Here is a 22,614-nt window from a genome sequence, read left to right as displayed (position 1 = left end):
CACATTCTGCTCACAGTAGGATCCTAACTGTTCAATCAGTCCCATCCTTTTGCACAGACTGTTGAGTAATCGCAGTGCTAGTGGAAGTAAAATAAATTTGCATTGATCTGATTGCAATTTCATATCAGTATTACTTCTTGGATCTGCTCCAATTTAACTGTAGTATAATACAATGTTATGCTTTTCTTACTGTCAGATGTTCATCTATATTAGGTCTATAGAAAAGAGATTGCAGAGAACATGAATTTGTGTGGGCTTTGCTAACAATTTGTGAAGCAAACTTCTCCACCAGGTCTTCAAACTAAAATAACAAGTGTCATAAGCCATTTTTCTAGTTCTGGGAGTTAAGTAGCACAAGCCTGCCTGGGAGGAAATTATGAAAAAGTAAACTGAATAAAGACACTAAATCATGGATTATAAATATAATAATTAAAACTTAGGATGTAGTGAAATCCCAAAGACTTGAGGCTTTAGAGCTATGATTGTTCTGCTTTCTACTGCCCAGGTTTTGCATTCTACAACTATGATGTTTTTCATCCTACCAGTAGTTGTTGGAATTCAAAGTGGTAGCCCAGAGCTTGAAAGCTTTGCAGTTGCAATGGCAGCTTCTTGTTATGTTGGTAGTTTAAGAAATATATTTCATTTGTATGGCATATGTTCTGAGAAATTATTGGTATTGAAGTTAATAAATTAATGCTCCACAGTGTCCTGACTTCAACAGTGAGTCAAAGTACAATATTATATTAATGTACATTGCTTCTGGATTTTACAGACGAGGTGCCTGTTGTTTACTTTAATAGGGTGGTACATTTAACATCTACTCACATAAGTACCTTGTGTTTAGGGGTACATTTGTCTTCATGCAAAAGTGATTGTAAACAAATTTGTAATTGCAGTAATATAGATTATATCTAAACACATTACCATATCATAGAAACACATAGAGGTCACAATATAGAAAATTGCCATTCAGCCGAACCAGTCCATGGTGACATTTGTCCTCTACCTATCCAATTTAATCTTGAAAATGAACATAGGGCAGCATATTACAGGAAGAGTGGGGGTGTCTGGGGATGCGCAAACAGCTTGCACACACAAACGCCGGCCCCCCCCCCCAACCACCACCACCCCCAGAAGCAAAATAGGCGTGGAGCCGGCTCCAACCTGCACTGCAGCCATAATGTGTTGCAGACGGGCTCAATGGACTGCTGCCTGTGGGACTTACACCCCTCACCGGGGAGAAAGTCCCACTCTCGGGAACTGCTGACCAACCTGATTGGCTGGCAGCGCTAAGAATGTATTAGTGGGCGCTGTTAGGATGGTAAGCAGGCCCATGGATCCCGGAGCCAGATAAGTCCAGGGTCTTGGGCAGGGAGGGTTTGGACAGCTTAGGGAATTGGGTGGGGGTGGTATGTTTTACAGAGTAGGCAGGTATAAATAAAGTGGGTGTACTATCTTAGGGGAGCATCCCACCCGAAGCACAAAGTCCAAGCCCCATGAAGAGAGTACTCCCTCAACCCCTTGTAAAAAGTTTATTTATAAAAATGCCAACCGTATTATGGCATGGGCAATGTGATATCGGGCTCAATTGGCTTGTTAACTAAGCCCTGATTAATTATGTAAACATGGCGGGCTGGCTGGCGAATGCCTGCCCACTACACCCCCCCACCCCCCCTGCAATTATGGGATGAACTTGGGAATGAGTGGGAAGATGGTAGGGTTGGCACCTGAAGGCTGTGGTCCATTAAAACACACTTCTCCAGAATTTATTGCATTGAACATTTGTTGCTTCAAAATTTATTTACGTTTATATTAAAAATGTAAATATTTGTCTTTTGATAATTAATGTGTTATTTATTCAATAAATTGTAAAATTGCATCATTTGAAATAGTATTTTAGATAAGTATTGACTGTATTATTGTCAATCATGCTTTGCATTTGCAGCTAACAAAAAATGGCACAGTAGAGTCTGAGGAAGCCAATACACTCACATTAGATGATATTTCTGATGACGACATTGACCTAGATAATACAGAAGTTGATGACTACTTCTTCTTACAACCATTGCCGACCAAAAAGAGAAGGGCATTATTACGGGCTTCTGGGGTTAAAAAGATCGATGGAGAGGAGAAACATGAGCTCCGTGCAATTCGTGTATCCAGGGAAGATTGTGGCTGTGATTGTCGAATATACTGTGATCCTGAACTTTGTGCTTGTAGTCAAGCAGGGATTAAATGCCAAGTAAGTGGATAACATGAGTCATTTATATGAACCCTAGTTTTTGTTTAGTTGTAAGTGTATTTTTATCTAGTGCTGCCCTATTTCTTGACACATTTTGTTGTGATTCAAATCAAATGAACTGTTGTTCCCTCTCCCTTCCTATCTGACAGAGCATATTTCTTTTGTAGCTTGCTGCATGGGGAGTGGAGAGAGTATGTTAGTGTGCTGCCTGTACTAACAATGCTGTTTGGCTTGAATGTGTGCAATGACTGTCGGGACTTCTTTTCATTAAATAAAATAGTTCAGATATAATGGATACTGACGACCCCTCAGCATGTTTTTAAAATTACCTTTATCTTTTCATCATGAGGACTAAATAGCCTTTGTATTTGTTCTGCACACAAGAGGTTGTTTTTTCCCCCAGTACTGACTTGGAAGTCTTCTGTTTTCATCACAAATGGATGAAAAATGACATTTGAATATGTATTTGGTGGTGTAGTATGGCATTCTGTGCCGATAAATAAAATCAGGAAAACAGTGACCTTGAGGCACATGGGATACCAACACACTAATTGGCATCCGAACCTGGGATGGAACATATGCATTTGCTTGTGTAATAACTTGTCTGTGCAATTTTCCCCTAGGTGGACCGCATGTCTTTCCCATGTGGATGCACAAAAGAAGGCTGCAGCAATACTGCAGGCAGGATTGAGTTCAACCCGATTAGAGTACGGACACATTTTTTGCACACAATAATGAAGCTGGAGTTGGAGAAAAATCAGCAGCAGCTTGGGATGGAGAATGGTTTCTCAGGAGACATGAATGCTCATGCTAGTCATCTGATACAAAGCCAGCATTCCCATGAATATTCTGTTGCAGACAGCTTTGACATTGAAAATGAACCCGAAACGGCAGTGATGCACCTTCAGTCAGCAGAGGAGCTGAACTGGCAAGCAGAAGATGAGGAGGAGGAGGATGATGATGGGAGCAGTTTGTGCAGTGGCATAACGGACTCCAGCATTCAAAGCTTAGCAGCCAGTGAGTCGGACGAAGAGGCAGACAGCAAAGCTGAAAGCTTTAGTGAAGCATTGGCTGCCCCTGTTGTGACACAAACTGAAGCTATTCCCCTTTCTTCTGTGTTATGCTACGCTGATGGCACTTCTGCGCATGATAACACACCATCAGAAGATGCCTCTTATTACACTAATTCTTCAACACTATATTATCAAATAGAGGGTAATGCTGCTGCTGCTACCACTACTGCTACTACCAGCACTACAACTGCTACTACAGATTGTGGCAATGAGCCTTTCTGTGTAGAAGCCACTTTAACATCAAACTATACGGAGAGGAGTCAGGAGAATGGAGCACTTTCCTTGGTGCCTTATGGCTCAGCTGTAGAGCAATATATTGAATACGCACACCAGCCAGAGGGGAGCTTTACCGGTGCTCACTATCCCATAGCAACACCTTCTGTGATAGTCTGTTGTCCTTCAGCACATGAAAATAATGCTCAGTGTAACAATTTATATGCTGAACAACAACCTAACCACTCTCAAGCAGAGCTTCAAAGCTATTTAAATAACCATGTTCAAGATGACTATGTTGCTGCTTCAAATGGGGATGTTTACGCACCTAAACAGGTACTGGAAAATACCATCATCCTCCCAGAGGGCAGTGGACTGTTAGAAGAGACTATTAAAACATCAGTAGTGGAAACTGTGTTTGTTTAGTGTGCTCAGTCACTCTAATTTTTGTTCTTTACTACATTTTACCAGTTATTCAGAATGGAAAGGAGTATAACTTAAATAGTTTACATGTTTTTAACACCACCATCTTTAGGTCAACTGGTCAGTAATGGTGGTTGATGCCACTAGCATTCAATGCTTTAAAGACTACAGGATGTGATCGGAAGCAGACTTTATACAATTCTTTATCCACAGCAGTGAAATGCTGCATTAGGCATTGCGTGATTTGGTATAAGCCATCCTAGTCATTAATAATTTATATGGCTTCAAAAGCATTTTAACTGTTAAACAAGCATTACTGGTGAAGGATACCAACCCAGCCAGATTGAAGAATTATATCACAAGCTTTGCTCTTGGCTTTTAGTCTGCATCACATATTCTCAAAAATTTAAGTAAGATCCCAGTTTTCAACAAAATATATGGATATAACTTTACGTACTGTACATGTGAAAATTATGAAAATAATTTTATTGTTTCATCTGTGAATTTATTTATGCCAGTTAGTGTGCAATTATGTGAAGTATATGTTAAATATTCCTGTTGCCAGCTGTATACATGGGAGACTGATGATCCGATCCATGGCATGCAGCAGAAGATTTTGTTTGAAATTATATAGATTTCATTTTTAATTAAGGTGATACTTTGAGCTTGATATAAGTGGGCAGTTCTTTCTTTACTGTGTTTTTATTCAATACTCTATAGAGTTGTGGAGCCAGAACAGCTGATGTAAAACTAAAAGCCGTGGATGTATCTTGCAGCTGTAGGAATTATCCTAAAACAGGTTGTTGTGTTTTTGACCTGTAGCATGTGCAATTGAGCTAGTTCCATTGTAATGAATGAGGAATCCTGCATTGTTATTCCTCTACTGACTACATTGGATATATTTTTTTTTTAAGTCTACTGTAGAAAAAAATTCCATACTATCAACAGTGTGGAAATGGAGAGGCTGAAAAGACAATCCACTTCTGTTACCACTAATAACTAAAGGAAATACATGTTTGTTCTATCAAGCAGACTAAAGTGAAATCTTTACCACAGAAAAATTGTTGTGGGCTCTTTATAAGTACTGTGCACTTATCCAGTTAAAATTCAATATTTCTTTATAAAAGGAATCTAGATGTTTTGTCAAGCTACACATTTGAGGACCTGAATTTATTTTCTGTAGTAAGATATTCTATGATAATTTAAATTTTCCCCCCTCACTTGCCAGTATCTTCAACTACATGAAGCACCTGCAAAATGGAATAGTGCAGAGACTCAACTTCAGTGAGATGGAAATTGTCAAAAGCAGTCCTCACAGCCTGTAGAAATCTAGTGGTGACTTTGAAAAGGCATTCCAGGAAAACACTTTACTTTAATTCATGTGTTCCCATTAGGGTGTGAATGTGCTTATGTATAGGGAAAAAATACTCAGGCAACCACAGTAAAGGTCATTAGTTATCAGAACCTCATTTTAACGCTCCATTAAATAGTTCCTGATATCTTTTGACAGCAATCAGAGGGTGTAAGTTATGCTATATTATTCCCTGGTTGAATGTTCATTTCATTCAATACATCTCACTTTAAATTCTGCTCCTACTCAGCAGCTACATTAGTGGGTAAATGTTTGGATTTCAGATTTAGAATTTAAAAATTTAAAAGTGAAAGGTTCAGAAAGCCCACGTGTGATTTTATTTAAAAAATAATAATTTGAAGCCTCACATTTCATGAATTCTAGCAGGACACCTGAGCTACTCTGCTAATGCATGGATTTATCATATGGTAATTATTACAGATCGCTGTAGAATTTTAAACCCATTGGCTTTATTTTGTGCGGGTTTATACTGATCTACTTGAAGTTTATTTTAAGTTGTGTCATGTAAATAGAATATAAATCACAACTGTCCATTTGGATAAAATTTACTTGTAGCATGCAACATGTTTGTGTAACAATGAAGGAAAGGCTCTGAAAACCAGCCTCCAACTACACACCATCTCTACCTCCATATCAAAATAATGATTCAAAACTGCAATCAGCAGTGCTGTAACATTTTAAACCTAAATTTGCTTAGAATTAGGTGTACTGATTGTTAAAGGCTGAATATGGTGCTGAATATATTTACTACAGGTTTAAGTTTAGTTTCAAAAAAAGTGACCAAAATTGCTATTACTATTAGAACAATCTACATCCAAAATACAACATTGAAAAAGCAAAATATATGAGACCTTTTTCCTTTCATTCTGAGCTTTCTTCAACATGTGGCTGCAGGGACCAAAGTAATGTAGGTTATTATTTATACTTGTACAGTCTTGGAACTGTATATTCCAAAAAAATGATAACTTTGCAATTCAAATTTTTAGTATAATTGTGCTTTACCAATTTACTTAACTTTGCAAATATCGATAACAGCAAATGCAACCATCTTTAGATGGTTCAATTACTCATTAATATAGCCTTTGTTGAAATAACTGGTGTTTTTTTTTCCATTTAAAGGCAAGCGACAGATAATTTATTGACAAACTTTTGGCATCCAACATACTCTACCACTGTTTCTATATATACTTCGATAGTACAGAGACATCAGCTGGGTCTATAGATCAATGCCTGTTGACTTCTCAATGGTTTGAAATTTTAGGTTAATCCTTTCTAGCAGAATTCTTCATGCACTTAATTGAACATTATACTACCAAGGCAATAACATTTTTAACAACACATTTGCTGTTTTTTGTGCAAGTACCTTATATTGCAGTTTTTGCAAAGAATTTCAAAAATCATCCTTGGTTCAATAATATGTTTGGCACTTTCAAGAAAAAAAGATTTTTTTTTCAAATATGTTGGCATCTATTAGGTGAGTAGCTGGTAATTGGCATATTAATCCCCCTGAAAAGCCATTTGAATCTGATTATGTTGCTATATAGCAATAAATATGAGATTATCTTTTTCGGCAGAATATTACATTTAAGCAGGGTTCCCACCCAACCCCACCAGCGAAAAGGTAGATGGGAAGCCTGCCTTTCCTCTTCCTCTGGTGGGTTGTCTTGCAGAGCCATTTAACACTGAGGGGTGTTAATTGGCTCAAGGTGAGACTTCTGCCCCCATCTGAGGAGGAAGTTTCATCGTGAGAGCTACTGGCCAATCAAATAACCGGCAGCTCTCTGGTTTCAGCAGCTTCACTAAGAGCGGTGGCCACTGTTGGGACTGTAGTCAGTCCTGGAGCCAGATTGGGGAGGTGAGTTGGGGGAGTTTCACCAGGGTCACGTTAGGAGTCCCCAGCAAGGGAGCTGGGGGCCAAGAAGAGAGGTGATACCTTGGGGGAGCTCTAATAGACCCAGGGGGCCTACAAATGAGGATCCCCTCCCTTTTCCACCAATAGCCCGAGGTATGGGATCTGGCAGGCTTCAAACTTGTGTCCAGCCTCCGCCCACTGCAGGAATAATTGTGGCGGGGCACATAGAGGCCCTTAAATGGCAATTAATTGGCCACTTCAGGGCCTCACTTAGCCCAATAGCGGGTGAGCCACCCGACCCCGCCCTCCACTGCATGTACAATTCCGGTGGGGTCAGGGGCGAGCGAGTCAGTTGCACCCATGGCATTACATCAAATTTTACACCTGCCTGCCAACCCACTTCCAGGGGAGCGTAAAATTCTGCCCTTTAAGTTTGCTGTTGTCAGTTATTGTGGTAACTAGGCATGTAAACAAAATATAATGAGTAAAATTCAGGTTAATCAATAGTTCTGGGTGACATTGGTTGCTTCATGTAAATGGGATTATTGGAATTAAGGTTTTTCTTAAAAACTAACTTTATTGAATATTAGAAATCGTGTGGAAACTCCTGAGGCACTGGGTGTTTAAACTGGCATAGTACGTTGAGGCTGTTTGCTTCTTAAGAAAATACCACCAGGCAATAGACAGGATGTACAGAATACATCTAGTTCCAGCTTTGGTGATGGCACAAGTAATATAGAGTTGTGTAATCACTAAAGCTCTTCAGTCCTTTACCTTTGATCAAAATTAGTCACATGATGATTAATCCAGGAAGAAAATTGAGTAAAACAGCTATTATCATGAATACAGTTAAAAGAAATGAGAGGTTTTTGGTCCAAATCAGCTTTGTAAGTTTGCATAGGCAAATACTTTTCGGGCAGGTTGCGACTTCAGCTTTACGTTTTGGAAATTACTTTAAATAACACTTATCATCACTGAAAGAGAAATTAAAATGTACACTGGAAGTGTCTCAACTCACATTTGACAATAGTTTAGTTGTCTCATCCAGGATCCTACCATACAGGAAATACTTTGCTATTTTTGAAAACTGTGGATATTGCAAGAATTTATACAGTCTACCTGTGACCCTAGTTGTGCCAAAAGAGAAGAGGAAGGTAGGCTACGAAGCCACAAAATCTCAACAACTGAATTCAATCTGGGTCTTATATATTGTAATAAACTTTTTCACAGTAGATGTCTCCTTGGTAGTATTTATCTGTGCAGTATTTACTATGAATGACGATACAAATACTTGATGTATTTATTGTGGTCTGTTGCAACAATATATTGCAAACTTTTTTCTCAAATTTTACTGTAATATCTTTTCTGTTGCTAGTATAATAGTGCTAATTGTTAAGGCTGAATTGTATTATATGAGCTTCGGTTTTCTGATGTCTGCTTGTTTGTATTCCAGCTATTGAGAGGTGCAGGTTTAACATTTGTCCAAATAACTTGCATCTTCGGGGCCTGTAAAACTGGACAATCTATTGTTTCTGAAGTTCTTTGCCTTCTTTGCACATACAATTGTTGCTTATAGATGGTCAGAATGTGAAAATTCTATGTTTTAATTATTCCACATTGCTGTAGAAACAAAGCCAAAATACAGTACTAATTGAATTTTCATCATTGCCAACTAGTTCTTTCTTGCCTTCATTCAATTTTCAACAACAATCATTTGTAGGCTAAAATTACATTCTTCTTGTTGTTCTTAAACATTTGCAATACCAATACATAAACGTTAAGATGTTCCACATAACAGCAGCAAGATGTTTCACAGGAAATTAGTATTGAGCCAAAGGAGGATATATTAGAATAGGTGACTATAAGCCTGCCTATTTGACCAAGCTTTAACATAGGAACCAAATTGGTCATTCAGCCCCTCAAACCTGTTCTGCCATTTAATGAGATCATTGCTGATATGTGACCTAACTCCATATACCCACTTTTTCCCCATATAATTTAATACCTTTGGTTAACAGAAATCTATCAATCTCAGATTTAAAATTAACAACTGATTTAGCATCAACTGCCTTTTGTGGAAGAGATTTCCAAACTTCTACCACCCTTTGCTTACAAAAGTATTCACTCATGAAAGGCCTAACTTTTAGGGTATGTCCCCTTGTCCTACACTCCCCACCAGTGGAAATAGGATAATTAAAGCGAAACTATCAGTTCCGCTTAACATTTTGGAAGCTTGGATCAAATCATTCCTTAGCCTTCTAAATTCCCAGAATGTAAACTTTAGGTTGTGTAAAGATCTAAAGACTGGCATTGCATAGCCTTTTTTGATTATTTTCTGTGCGTGGCATTTTAATGATCTTTCTACCTGGACCCCAATACTACTGTGTCTAATTTTCCACTATTTAGAAAATAATCTGTCCGTTTTCGGTTCAAAGTAGATGACTTCACAGTTGCTTATTTTGAAATCAGTTTACCACATTTTTGCCCCGTACACTTAATCTATTAATATCTTTGTATTTTCCTGCTTCTGCCTACACTACAATGCCTATCTTCATGTTAACGGCAAACCTAGATATGTAGTTCTCAGTCCTGTCATCTAAGTCAATAGTAAGTACAGTGAGTAGTTGAAGCCAGTACAGATCCCTGTAGTATGCCCTGTAGGGCTGGACTTTTGTTCCAGGGTCCAATTCCAACACTGGGCTGAATTCCAGGTGGCGGGGCCCTGGAAGTGATTTTGAAGAAGGCGTCCAATTAAGTGGCTGCCTCCCAGTGCCCCAACCAGCTAAGGCTGGTGGGCAAGCTCCTGAGGCTGGAGGGCCAATTTTCAGTGCCCTTTAGCACTGAAAGATTAGCAGCCCCACCATCAGTGATGAGAGTTGCCAATATAGGTAGGCGAAAGAGATGGTTCCCCAAGATAGAGGTCCATTCTGAAGATCTTTTATAAACTTATAAATATAAAGAGGCCACAGCTGCCCAGCCATTGTCGTGGAGGTTCAACCCCTCCACTGGGCAGCAGCAGCTCTAGCTCGGGCATTATGTCTATGGCTAGGGTGGTGGTGGGTAAGTGGTACTGCTACTTGGATAATGTGCTGACCTACTGGTCTTAACAATGGGAGCCTGCCTCCATCCCTCAGCCTCAGCGGAGGCCCTGCACGCCAACAGGAAAATTCCACTCGGCACTGGGAGAGTAGCTTTAAAAGATCTTTTAGGTGGCATAATTGACTACCTACTTTTTGTGGGTAGGTAGCAGTCAACTCTCTATCTCCCTTCCTGCCTTTCCCCCCACCCTCCCTGACTCCAGCCTGTTTTAAATTAGCCCCGGAAGTGGGAACTTGCCAGCACACTGGCCAATAGCAGCAATTGTTGGCCCATATGCCACCGGTTCTGCCTCCACAGCCGAATGAAAATTCAGCCCCACAAATCACATTCTGAAATTAAGATTACCTCCTCCTCATCTCAGTTTTGTCTCCTGCCACTCAGCCAATTTCCAAACTAGTTCAATAATTTTCCTTCTATTTCACGAACTTCAACTTTAGCAAAGTCTCTTATGAAGGACTTCACCAAATGCCTTCTGGAAGTCCATGTAAATAACATCCCTAAATGTTCCCCTGCCCAATACTTTAGTTACCTCTGTAATAAATTATGTCAGGTTTATTAGGGATGACTTGCCCTTTACAAACCCATTCTGACTCTGATTATCTGAAAATTTCGAGGTGTTCAATCACTCTATCCTTAATTATGTATTCTAGTAACTTCCCAACAACAATATTTTAGGCTTCCTCCTCTTACCTTTCTAAAATAGCAGAGATGCAACTTTTCAGTCTAAAGGAATGCTTCCTGAATCAAGAGATCTTTGGAAGATTATAGTTAGGGCCTCTGCAATGCTTTCACCTACTTCCTTTAAAAACCCTGGGATGGAAACCATCTGGTTCTGGAGATTTCTCACTCTTTGGTGCCATTATTTCATTCGTTACTTTTATTTTGTTGCTGCTAATTTTGGTGAGTCCCTGTCCTCACTTCCATATTAATTTCCTTGGGATATCAGATATGTCCACAGTAAATATGGACACCAAGTAATTATGTCCGTCATTGCTTTATTTTCATTTACAATGCCACTGTCATTGGTTGTCAAGGGACTCGCATTGCGCCTGACCACCTTACTTTTCCTAATATAATTGTAAAAATAAAAATTGTTGATTTTGAAACCCCTTGCAAGTTGCATTTCCTACTCCCTGGTCATAGCTCTTATTAAATGTTTTGCAATCTTTTGTTGTTCTTTATAACTGCTCAATCAGCAAGATCTTTGCTAGTTTTTCCATTTCTGCATGCTTTTCTTTCGGATTTTATGTTGTCCCTGACCTCTTTTGTCCTCAATGGCTTTACTTTTTGGCAAGTAGAGCTCTTGTTCCTGAGAGGCATAAACTAGTTCTGTATCGATTTACCCATTAAAAGATTTTTCATGTTTATTGTGGACAGTGTCTGTCTCGTCCCATTGAAGTCAGCCTTGCCTAAATCTAGAATCTTCATAGCTGTTTCATGTTTCTCCCTTTCTAAACAATGTTGAAATCAATCATATGATGATCGCTAATAGATCAATGTTCATGCAATGTTATGCTATTAATGAAATCTGCATCATTGCCCATGATTAAATCTAATACAACACTTGCTGGCCCTAAGACATGTCTTAGGAGGGTATCCTGAATTCACACAAGAAATTCACTATCTTTCTGACACAAACTTGTCTGTTTATCCCAATCTGTATGAAACTTAAAGGGCAGTATTTAATAGAGGTGAGAGCTAGCGAGAACCCCACTTTTAGGGAAGTCCTGTTGTATTACGTGCCACTCAAGCACTTAACTGGGCAACAGTGGGCCTATCCCGGGATCAAAGACCCAGGGGGCGGAAGTACCGTCGCCGAGAGCAGCCGGCCAGCCAGAGGTTGGACAGCAGCACCAATGGGGAGGTAGTGCCTGCTGTTGGTATGACACACACCAGAGGCCTACGATCATTACTGGATTCCAGGCCAGAGGTAAGTGGGAATAGGAGGGGAGTGGTGGGATAGTGGGGTTGGCAGCAAAGGCAGTGGGGTGGCTCTCAGCAGGCCCCCTCCTTTCCAATGCCAGGTACCTCAATCAAGCACTGAGTCCCTTTTTGAACAAGGGACCCCCATTGGGAGCCCGCAAGCAACCCCGCACAGATTTGCTTGTTATGCTACCTACAGGGCGAGCCCCCTGCCCGCCACTGGGTTAATATCAATGGCATTTACCCACTTATGGGCCTGAATTTAGCAGAGGGATGGAAAAGCCATCCGCAAGACTTCCCAGCACAGACTTAATCAGAGTAAAGGTGTGAAGGCAATGGGGCAGCCACCCTTCTGCCTGATTAAATGGCTCTCACCACCACCAAAGGTGCAATGGCAGAGGGTATTAAATTCAACCCAAAATCTCTCATTAAAACTACTCTTCTGCTAGTTGTTTGTCTAATCTCAGCATTTATGCAAACTACGACTTCACAGTTACTACCAGGGAGCCATTACACAACTTGCACTACAGCTTCAAATCCTTTTCTATTTCTTAATTCCACTGATCTCATTATCTCATTTATAAATGCTTATGTCATTTTATATCTTTTCTTACCATTGAAGTAATTTCATCCTTAATCACTATGGCTACTCTTCCCCCCAACCCACCCACCCTCCTCCACGTGTTTCCTGATCCTTCCTGTAGGCTTTCGAACCTAGTATATTTAGTTTCCAGTCCTGACCATCTTGTAGTTGTGTTCCATTAATGACTACCACGTAGGTTGAATTTGCACTTGCAATTCATTTAATTTGTTCCTGATTATGCCAATACTTTTGTATAAAGAATGCTTTTTTGGGCCACACACCGGTCTTTCTGCTCTAATGTTTCTCTGTCTCATTTCTTATTTCTCTCTCCTAATTTAATTACTTAGCACATTTAATTTTCCCATCACCTATAGTGCCTAAAGCCCAATTTCTGACTAATTTTTTTTGATAAATATACTTTATTCAAAGTATCTGGAAGAACATTACAAAATATTTCTAAATCGTCAACACAAAAAGTGCAATCAGATTCATCTTTTACACATGGATCACGAGGTGCTTCAGTACAATCAATGAATATTACAATCATTTCAATATGGTCATTACAGACAGTGCAATGGTATTGGAGTTATCAACATACAGTATGTTGCACTCTGAGGTGCTTCAATACAATTATAATACAATTAGTATTTAATGCATACATTCATTGTGAGCCAAGGGGTCTATACCTTTCCCAGCCCCTTGGTGCACTATGGCTGAAAGGTCTTAGACAGCGACCTTTCCCCATTGCGGCAGCTGCCCCAAGCTTTAGTGCATCCCTCAGCAAGTAGTCCTGGACCATGGAATGTGCCAGTCTGCAACACTTGGTCAAGACAACTCTTTGCACTGGAAGACCAACAAGTTTCGGGCAGACCAAAGAGCGTCTTCCACTGAGTTGATGATCCTCCAGCTGCAGTTGATGTTTGTCTCGGTGTGTCCCCCTGGGAACAGGCTGTAGAGCACAGAGTCCTGTGTCACAGAACTGCTCGGAATGAACCTCGACAAAAACCACTGCATCTCTCTCCAGACCTTCTTTGCAAAGGCACATTCCACAAGGAGGTGAACAAAGGTCTCGTCCCCCAACGTGCTACTCTACTCCCTGCCCTCTTTGTTTTAGAATTATTATTTATAGTAGCTTTATCACCTGAGCCTGCCCCTCTCTTTTTGTTTTAAAGTCCTTGTGACTGCCTTATTCATCATTTCTGCTAAGAGCCTGGTCCCAGTCTGGTTCAGGTAAAGCCTGTCCCAACCAGATATTTCCATGCTGTCCCAGTATTGGTGCCAATGTTCCATGAAATGGAAACCCTCTTTGCCAGCCGGCTCCTTCAATCATGTATTCAGCTCCCTAATCTGCTTATTCATGTGCCAATTTGCACATGGCTTTGGTAATAACCCAAAGATCATAACCCTTGAGGTCCTTTTTTAAATTAAACTGAACCCCTAGATTCTGGTACTCTCTGATCAGAACTTCTTGGCTATTCTTTCCTATGTAGTTGGTCCCAACATGGAGCTTGCCCCTCCATCTCCAATATCTCTCATTCTGGCACCAGGTAGCCAACATACCAAGTGGGACTGTTGATCCTTATTAAAGTGCATCTTACAGGAGCAGAGAGAGATGGTAAATCAGAGAGGTTAAGGGACAGAAATCCAGATTTTAGACAGTACCATTGAGGCCCTGTCTTCAGTTGTCTAACTTCAAGTATGACACTTTTTAGTGCTGTGATGGGGTGGAAACCTGACTGGAGATGTTTAAATGAAGGTGAAAGAAAGATTTGCATAGATCGACAACAATAATTTGGGCAGCATAGATCGACAACAATAATTTGGGCAGTAACAAAACATTCAAACACTTTGCAGAGAAAAATGGAGGTTGGAAATGGAATCACAAATTGCAAAGACAGAGATCGCTAGTGAGTTTTTTGAGGACGGGGTGATGTTGGTGGATGTGAAAGAGGTGGGGGCAGATCCTGAGAGGGAACTGTTAACAATATTATTTAGATAGGAAGCCAGGAAGAGAAGTTAACAATATTATTTAGATAGGAAGCCAGGAAGAGAAGTTGGGTGGTCAACAGTTCAGTGGGAATAGGGTGCAGAGAATAGGAAATGAGTCTCAAGGACAAGATGAGCTCAGAGGGCATGAGGGGGAGGAGGTGGATAGGAGAGACCCTAAGGAAAGATTAATGTTTTGGGTATGGTGAAGGGAATGATGCAGTTGAGGTAACTGAATGATAAATGAGTCCCTGAGCTCCTTGCATTTGTTGAAGGTGGAGGGAGCAGGGGAGAGAGGTTTAAGGAGACAGTTAGTAGTAATGAACGTGGGGTATCTTTTCATGCTAGAATTCACCTGGAGTAGTGAGCATTTTGACAAGAGGTTAGCAGGGTCCAATATTGTAGACCAAACAGATCTGGCAATGAATGGTTAAACCAGTTGTGTGCTTCATAATTTCAAGTATGTATAGTGTTTTGTACAGTGTGTACACTTTTTGGTTACTGAGGTTAGCTCTGCGAGTGTATGGATACATACCCTCATTCAGAAATCCAGTATGAAATAACTTAAGACCCAATTTATTATTTACCGGTATTAAAAACACCCAGCTTTGAAATGTGCAGCCATCTCTTTTTAAAGATACTAAATCCCATTTTCTAATGCCACATTCAGATCCAGAGTTAATCCAGAAAAGAGTACAATCCTAATCCCATGTAAACCTACCAGTCTCACTATGGTTTTCTTGCCATATTGATACTGGTGTTTACATATTCTAACAGCAGAGGGAGCCGAGAGTCTATGGCTTCAGACAACAAGAGATGCTTGCTTAAATAATTCACCATAATACTGCTATAATTCTGCACCTACTTAATTGAATTGGAAAAGGTCTGATACCTGCAGTTATGTGAATGATGCAGGCAATTCATCTACAAATATAAGTAAAAAGAGGAAAGAATTAAATGTTTGTATGTGCGTGTACATATATAATGTTCTTGTAAACTTTTTGTTTCCCTGTATTTTAATGAAAAGTGATGTGAAATTCACAAAATTCAACAGAAACAAATTAGTTCTGATAATTGGGAAATTCATCCCAATTTAATGTCAAAATCATGTTCAAAATTTATAGGAATTAACAAATTTTGCAAAAAGTATACCCCAAAAATATTTTTTGAGAAATTCGAAATAAGCCCTGTGAAAACAAAATGGAAGAAAATAAAAATCACATTCAAAAAAATTTAGGAATCTCAATCAATTAAAAACTTTTAGGAAATAAGGGAGCTATTGCTAACTAATTACAAAAGCATGCCTGGGCAAGGACATCTCTAGAAAATAAAATGAAAAATCAGAGATTCAGTGAACCAAAGGTAAAAAAATGTTACTTCCCTAAAGTTTAAGAAGAGTCCTGCAGGACCTCCTGGTTTATTGAGGTTGTTATGACACAGCAGTTGGTAAAGGCTGAGTTGTTTAAATCCCAGAGAGAAACTTGAACAACTGTCATAACCTATATTTTCAATTGGTATGTTTGAAATGCAGCTCTGAATTCAGGAATAAGACCACCGAGCCTCAAGTGTTTTTTTTAATATAAAACTAACTTAAACATTTATTAATTTAACAAGTTAAACACATACACATGTCTACAAATTACTACCATAATAACTTTTAAACAAATCCCCAAATTAATCACTCCCAGGTAAATCTTCACCAAGGCAACAAAAACCCATAGATTTTAAACAGACAACAGGCAAAGCACATTTGACCTTACGAATTCAAAATAAGATTCCTTGAAATTCCATTCCTTTGCAGACACACTTGTAGACTTACAGGCTGGTTAGATCTTAAATGCCTCTGACTTATACGCGCAAACTCCTTTCTGTTTATACCTAACTTCCCTTTTGAATGTAAATTTTCCATTGTATTACTTTTTAAAAAATTTTACCTCTCCCAGCAATGATCCTTTCATTTCACCAACTTTATTAGTAATATAAATACATTGCTTGGTGTCTCCCAGCTGGGTGCAAGATTTTACTCCCACTCTTGAATGTTTTATTCAACAAATGCAAATTTAAACTTTACCTTTTAACTTCCTTACATTTATCCAATTAACTTCTCAAAAGTACGACACATCAAAGCACCCAGACTAGCTGGCTTTAATCTAATTAAGCCACATATGGACAGACACACACCCTACTAGAAGTCCAATTTAAAGATAATTTCCAATAACATTATAGACATTAATATCTCTTCATGACATGATCAACAGGTAAGAAGCATGATAACTTAGACACTTAACCACGAAAAATGAGGTAATCTGTGTGGAAAGACAAATTAAAATGAAGGAAACCAAAATCATTTGGAAAATGAAAACACCGAGAAGTCAAATCATAAAACATGTGTGAAATTGAATCATGAATTAATCCCTCCCTGAAATTTCAGGAGAGGCCCCAGGAAAAATTTGATAAAATAAATGGCCAAGAAATTATTTGAACCAAATCTCACTTACACGGGCTGAATATTTACAACACCTCCTTGACAAAAACAAACTGATTAAGTCCGTTAAGGGTCAAAATGCTAGTCTAGAAATTGTCATGGCACAGTAAATGCTGAGCTGCTCAAATCCCAGAGGGAAACTTGAAACAACTGCCACACTTGTTTTGCAATTTGTATAAATTTTGAGATGTGCACCTTGAATTCAGTAGTAAGAAGTCATATAGGTTTCTTACAAAACTAAATTAAACCTTTATTATTAGAAGAAATGATTTTAAATACATATGTAGATCTACAAATTACTACTATGATAACTTCTAAATTCCCTAATTAATCTAACTCCCAGTTACCTTCATTAAGGCAACAATAAGATACATAGATGTTAAAAGACCCAGGCAAAGAAACATGATACCCTGAACAATCAAATCAAAGTGAGTTTTCTTAACTTCAGTTCGTTGTTGACAGCAGCTTGGGGCTTAGATGCTGGAGGGTTTCACACTCGGTAAATCTTAGAATGCCTCGCCTTATACACAAGCTTCGCTCCTTTCTACATATTTTCCCCTTTGAATGCAAATTCCCATTGTTTCACTATGTCTTTGGACTTTATCACTGTGACAATAAAAATCTCTCAGTACTAATTTTACCAGTAATCTTTGGGAAAAATAAACACGCTGGGCAGAATTTTCCCCAAATTGCACTAAGTGCAATAGCAGGCGGGTAAAATGGAGTCCTACCTGCCGACAGAAATGGCGGGCTTTCACGCTGTATTGTCCCGAACCTGGCTCATTATTTATTCACTCCCTCAAAATATGCCGTTTCCATGGCGACTGGACCCTCATTCGCCCTTCCGCCATCACCCTGCTGTTGCATCATGTCGGCAGTCATAAGGCAGTCGCCTCCGAGGCTGGCCAGCACTTCCCCTCAGACACCCCCCAACAGCAGTCGCCTCCAGGGCCAGGCATCAGTTGTCCCTGGAGGCCTGTAAACAACAGACGCGCTGTGGAGAATGCTGCTTCTCACTCACCTCAGTTCCCCCATTGTGAAGGCCGCCAAGTGCACGCCATCTGCGTGCTGTTGTGAAACACATTGCGTGCTTTCCCGCCGATGTGGATGGATGATATGGCAGGGTTCCAAGAGCCAGACGGAATGGCCTTTTAATTATATGCTGATGTATTACAACTGGCTCCCCGTTGACCAATGGTGGGAAACATGGCCCATCGGCAGGCTGAATGGACGATTGCGACCTGCCTTCATGCCGTCGTGAATCAGGTTGTACCATATTTTCCACGCATGTCACCTATCACGCCCGTCACGTGGGCTCGGAAAATTCCGCCCACTGTTTCTGAACTTTACCTGGCTAGGTAAAGATACATTTCACCATTTCACCCCTCCTTTAAAAACAATCTCATTTGTTTTAAAAATGCAAATGTTCCCTTTACACACCTATGTTTACCTACTTAACCTTTCAAAGCTAGCTCATCTTCAAATACATCAAAGCCTTCAGACCAGCTGCCTTTAATTCAATTAAATCACACACACAGACATAGGCACAGACCTCACCATTACTCTACTTAACAATAAATTCCAATAACATTATGACAATTGGTATATCTTCCTGACAATAGTAATTGTTCAAGGGCACATCAATCTTGCAGGCCTCACACTTGACCTTCCTAGAAAATCTAAAATCGATTTTTTTAATGGAATTGAAATCCTTCATGAATTAAAAATAGTGAAAGTTCAATAGGCAAGCACGAAAATAGCAGTTCACGACTAAGTGCAGCTTGAGACTGCGTGTAAGCTCAGAAATTTGTTAAGTGAGGAAATTTCAAGGGTTAATCTCTTTCTAAAATCTAGTCAAGTTTTGCATTTAGCATTTAACTGCAATTTACTGTTAAAGTTAAGTTCCTTTCAATTTTGGGGATAAACAAGCTCTCTGCTGGAGAGACAGCTACATACGAATATAGGAACAAGGAGCAAGAGTAGGCCATTCGGCCCATCGACCCTGCTCTACCATTTAATAAGATCATGGCTGATCTGATAGTAACCTCAAATCTGCATCCCGCCTACCCCCAATAACCTTTCACCCCCTGGTTTACTAAAAATCTATCCACCTCTTCCTTAAAAACATTCATAGAATCTGCTTCCACCACCTTTTCAGGAAGAGTTCCAGGCTCATGACCCTCAGAAAAAAATTTGCCTCATCTCAGTTTTAAATGGGCAACCCCTTATTTTTAAACAGTGACCCCTAGTTCTAGATTCTCCCACAAGAGGAAACATCCCCTCCACATCCACCCTGTCAAGATCCCTCAAGATCTTACATGTTTTGATCGTCGCCTCTCACCCTTCTAAACGCCAACAGATACAAACCTAGCCTATCCAACCTTTCCTCATAAGACAACTCGCCCATTCCTGGTATTAGTCTGGTAAACCTTCTCTGAACTGCTTCCAACACATTTACACCCTTCCTTGAATAAGCTGACCAATACTGTGCACAGTACTCCAGATGTGGTCTGAATAGTGCTCTGTATAACTGAAGCATAACCTCCCTACTTTTGTATTCAATTCCCCTCACAATAAATGATAACATTCTATTAGCTTGCCTAATTACTTGCTATACCTGCGTTCTGGCCTTTTGCGCTCATGCACTAAAGACACCCAGATCCCTCTACATCTCAGAGCTTTGCAATCTCTCACCATTTAGATAATATGCGCTTTTATTCTTCCTGCCAAAATGGACAATTGCACATTTTCCCACATTATAGTCCATTTGCCAGATCTTTGTCCACTCGCTTAACCTAAATCTAAATTATCTAAATCTTTTTCTAGCTTATGTCCTCTTCACAACTTACTTTCCTACCTATCTTTGTGTCATCAGCTAATTAGGTAGCTAACTGAATAAAAAGATTGGATAGGCTGGGTTTTTTTCCCTTGGAACTGAGGAGGCTAAGGCATGGCCTGATTGAGATGTACAAGATTATGAGGGGCCTAGATGGAGTAGACAGGATGCCCTGTTTCCCCTAGCAGAAAGGTCATTACCAGGGGGAGCAGATTTAAGGCAATTGGTAGAAGGATTAGAGGGGACATGAGGAAAAAATTCTCCACACAGAGGGTGGTGGGTGTTTGGAATTCACTGTCTGGTTTGGTGGCAAAGGTAGAAATGGTCAACCTGGATCTGCATCTAAAGTGCTGTAACCTGCAAGGCTATGGACCAGGTGTTGGAAGGTAGGATCAAAAAATGGGCAGCTAGTTTTTAATTTTTTTTCTTTTTTGACCAGCACAGACACAATGGGCTGAAAGGCCTTTTTCTGTGCTGTAACTTTTCTATGGTTCTACGGATTCTCTAGCCAGCAGTACCTGACTCAGCTCAAGTGGTCTTGCAAAGCACATTAAGAAAGCATGAAGATAGCAGCTTGTGACTGAGTCCAGCTTGAAACAGAGTTTAAGCTTGGGAATTTGGTAAGTGAGGGAGGTGGTGCAGTTCTGAACTTTTACAATGAAGGAGTGGTCCAAGAGAGGGTGCCAGAGACCAGCAACAGGACATGAACATTGAAGCCCAGAAGCATTAATTAGGTGAACAGATAGGTGAGTGGTTGAGAGTTTTAAGCTTTTTCTCTGTCTGTAAATGGGGAGATATAAGAATTGTATTACATTTATAGTTTAATTAGTTAAACCACTTTATATAACTACAGATAATCATTGAATGATATTTTTAAAGCTAATTTATTTAACACACAGCACAGATGGTAAGGCAGGTGATATGTAGCAGCTGTGAGGGCTGGCAGACACCTCCATGATGCACAGCAACCACATCTGCAGTAAGTGTCTGCAGGCTGAGGAACTTTGGCTCAGAGTTGATGAGCTGGACTCTGAACTTCAAGTTTCGTGTATGTTGTTGAAGCTGCACTCATCCAAGCAAGTGGAGAACACTGCATCACACTCTTGCCTTGTGCCTTGTAGATGGTGGACAGGCTTTGGGGAGTCAGGAGCTGGGTTACTCACCACAGAATTGCCAGCCTCTGACCTGTTCTTGTAGCCATGGTATTTATATGTTTGGTCCAGTTCAGTTTTCTGGTCAATGGTGATAGTAGGATGATAATGGGGGATTCAGTGATGGTAATGCTATTGAATCTCAAGGGGAAATGGTTAGATTCTCTTTTGTTGGAGATGGTCATTGCCTGGCACTTGTGTGGTGCGAACTTTACTTCCCGCTCAGCAACCTAACCTGAATGTTGTCCAGGTCTTGCTGCTTATGGACACAGACTGCTCAAGGATCTGAGGAGTCATGAATGGTGCTGAACATTGTGCAATCATCAATGAACATCCTCACTTCTGATTTTGTGATGGACAGAAAGTCATTCACAAAGCAGTTGAAGATGGTTGGGCCTAGTACTCTGAGGAACTCCTGCAGCAGAGTCATGTCCCAGGACTGAGATGACTGACCTCCAACAAACCTCAACAACCACAACCATCTTCCTTTGTGCTAGGCATGATTCCAACCAGTGAAGAGTTTTCCCCAATTTCCATTGACTTCAGTTTTGGTAGGGCACCTTGATGCTACACTCAGTCAAATGCTGCCTCGATGTCAAAGGCAGTCACTCTCACCTCACCTCTCAAGTTCAGCTTTTTTGTCCATGTTTGGACTAAGGCTGTAATGAGGGCAGGAGCCGAGTGGTCCTGGTGAAACACAAACTGCATGGAGGATGAGAACATTGACCATGGCTCTGTGGTGCAGGGAACAATTTAAATAGGAGGAGTTATGTGAGGGGATATTTGGAAAGTTAAAGAGAAAGGACAAGGCATTAGTGCAGGGTAATGATATGGGTAATGATAACCAGAGTGTTACAGGAAGGTGCAGAGCTCTATATCTGAGTGTTTACAGCATTTGTAACAAAATGGATGAATTGAAGCACAATTAGAAATAAATGAGTATGGTATGATAGCCATTAGGGAGACATGGTTGCAAGGTGACCAAGACCTGAATATTCAAGGGTATTTGACATTTCAGAAGGACTGGAGGAAAAAAAAGGGAGATGGAGTGACTCTTAATAAAGGATGCGATTAGTACAATAGTGAGAAATTATCTTGGTTTGGAAGATCAAGATGTAGAATCAGTTTGGGTGGAGACAAGAAAATGCAAAGGAAAGTCACTGATGGGAGTAGTTTATATGCCTCCTAACAGTAGCCACACTAGGACAGAGTATGCATCAGAAATAATAAGGCCTTGCAAGTAAGGTACAGCACAATCATGGGTGACTTTAATTTTCACATTGATTGGGCAAATCAAATTGGCAAAGGTAGTCTCGAGGATGAGTTCATAGAATATCATCAAGACAGTTTCTTAGAACAATACATTCTGGAGCCTA

The 22,614-nt window shown here is 40.0% G+C and overlaps 1 protein-coding gene across 4 annotated transcripts in view; it reads left to right on the top strand.

The window, feature by feature from the left end:
• csrnp3 (cysteine-serine-rich nuclear protein 3) overlaps nt 1-11,639 on the top strand; it is a 264,969-nt gene extending 253,330 nt beyond the window's left edge. For all 4 annotated transcript variants that reach the window (XM_078552313.1, XM_078552309.1, XM_078552312.1 and 1 more), the window contains 2 exons: nt 1,946-2,242; nt 2,866-11,639. In XM_078552313.1, the coding sequence (XP_078408439.1) occupies nt 1,946-2,242; nt 2,866-3,954 (1,386 nt within the window). In that variant the 3' untranslated portion in view covers nt 3,955-11,639. The remainder of the gene's footprint in view (nt 1-1,945; nt 2,243-2,865) is intronic.
• Nucleotides 11,640-22,614: the final 10,975 nt, after the last annotated feature.

The sequence above is a fragment of the Cetorhinus maximus genome, chromosome 11, assembly GCF_964194155.1.
Source record: "Cetorhinus maximus chromosome 11, sCetMax3.hap1.1, whole genome shotgun sequence".
NCBI classification, from domain to species: Eukaryota; Metazoa; Chordata; class Chondrichthyes; order Lamniformes; family Cetorhinidae; genus Cetorhinus; species Cetorhinus maximus.
This window is presented reverse-complemented; position numbering and strand designations above follow the sequence as displayed.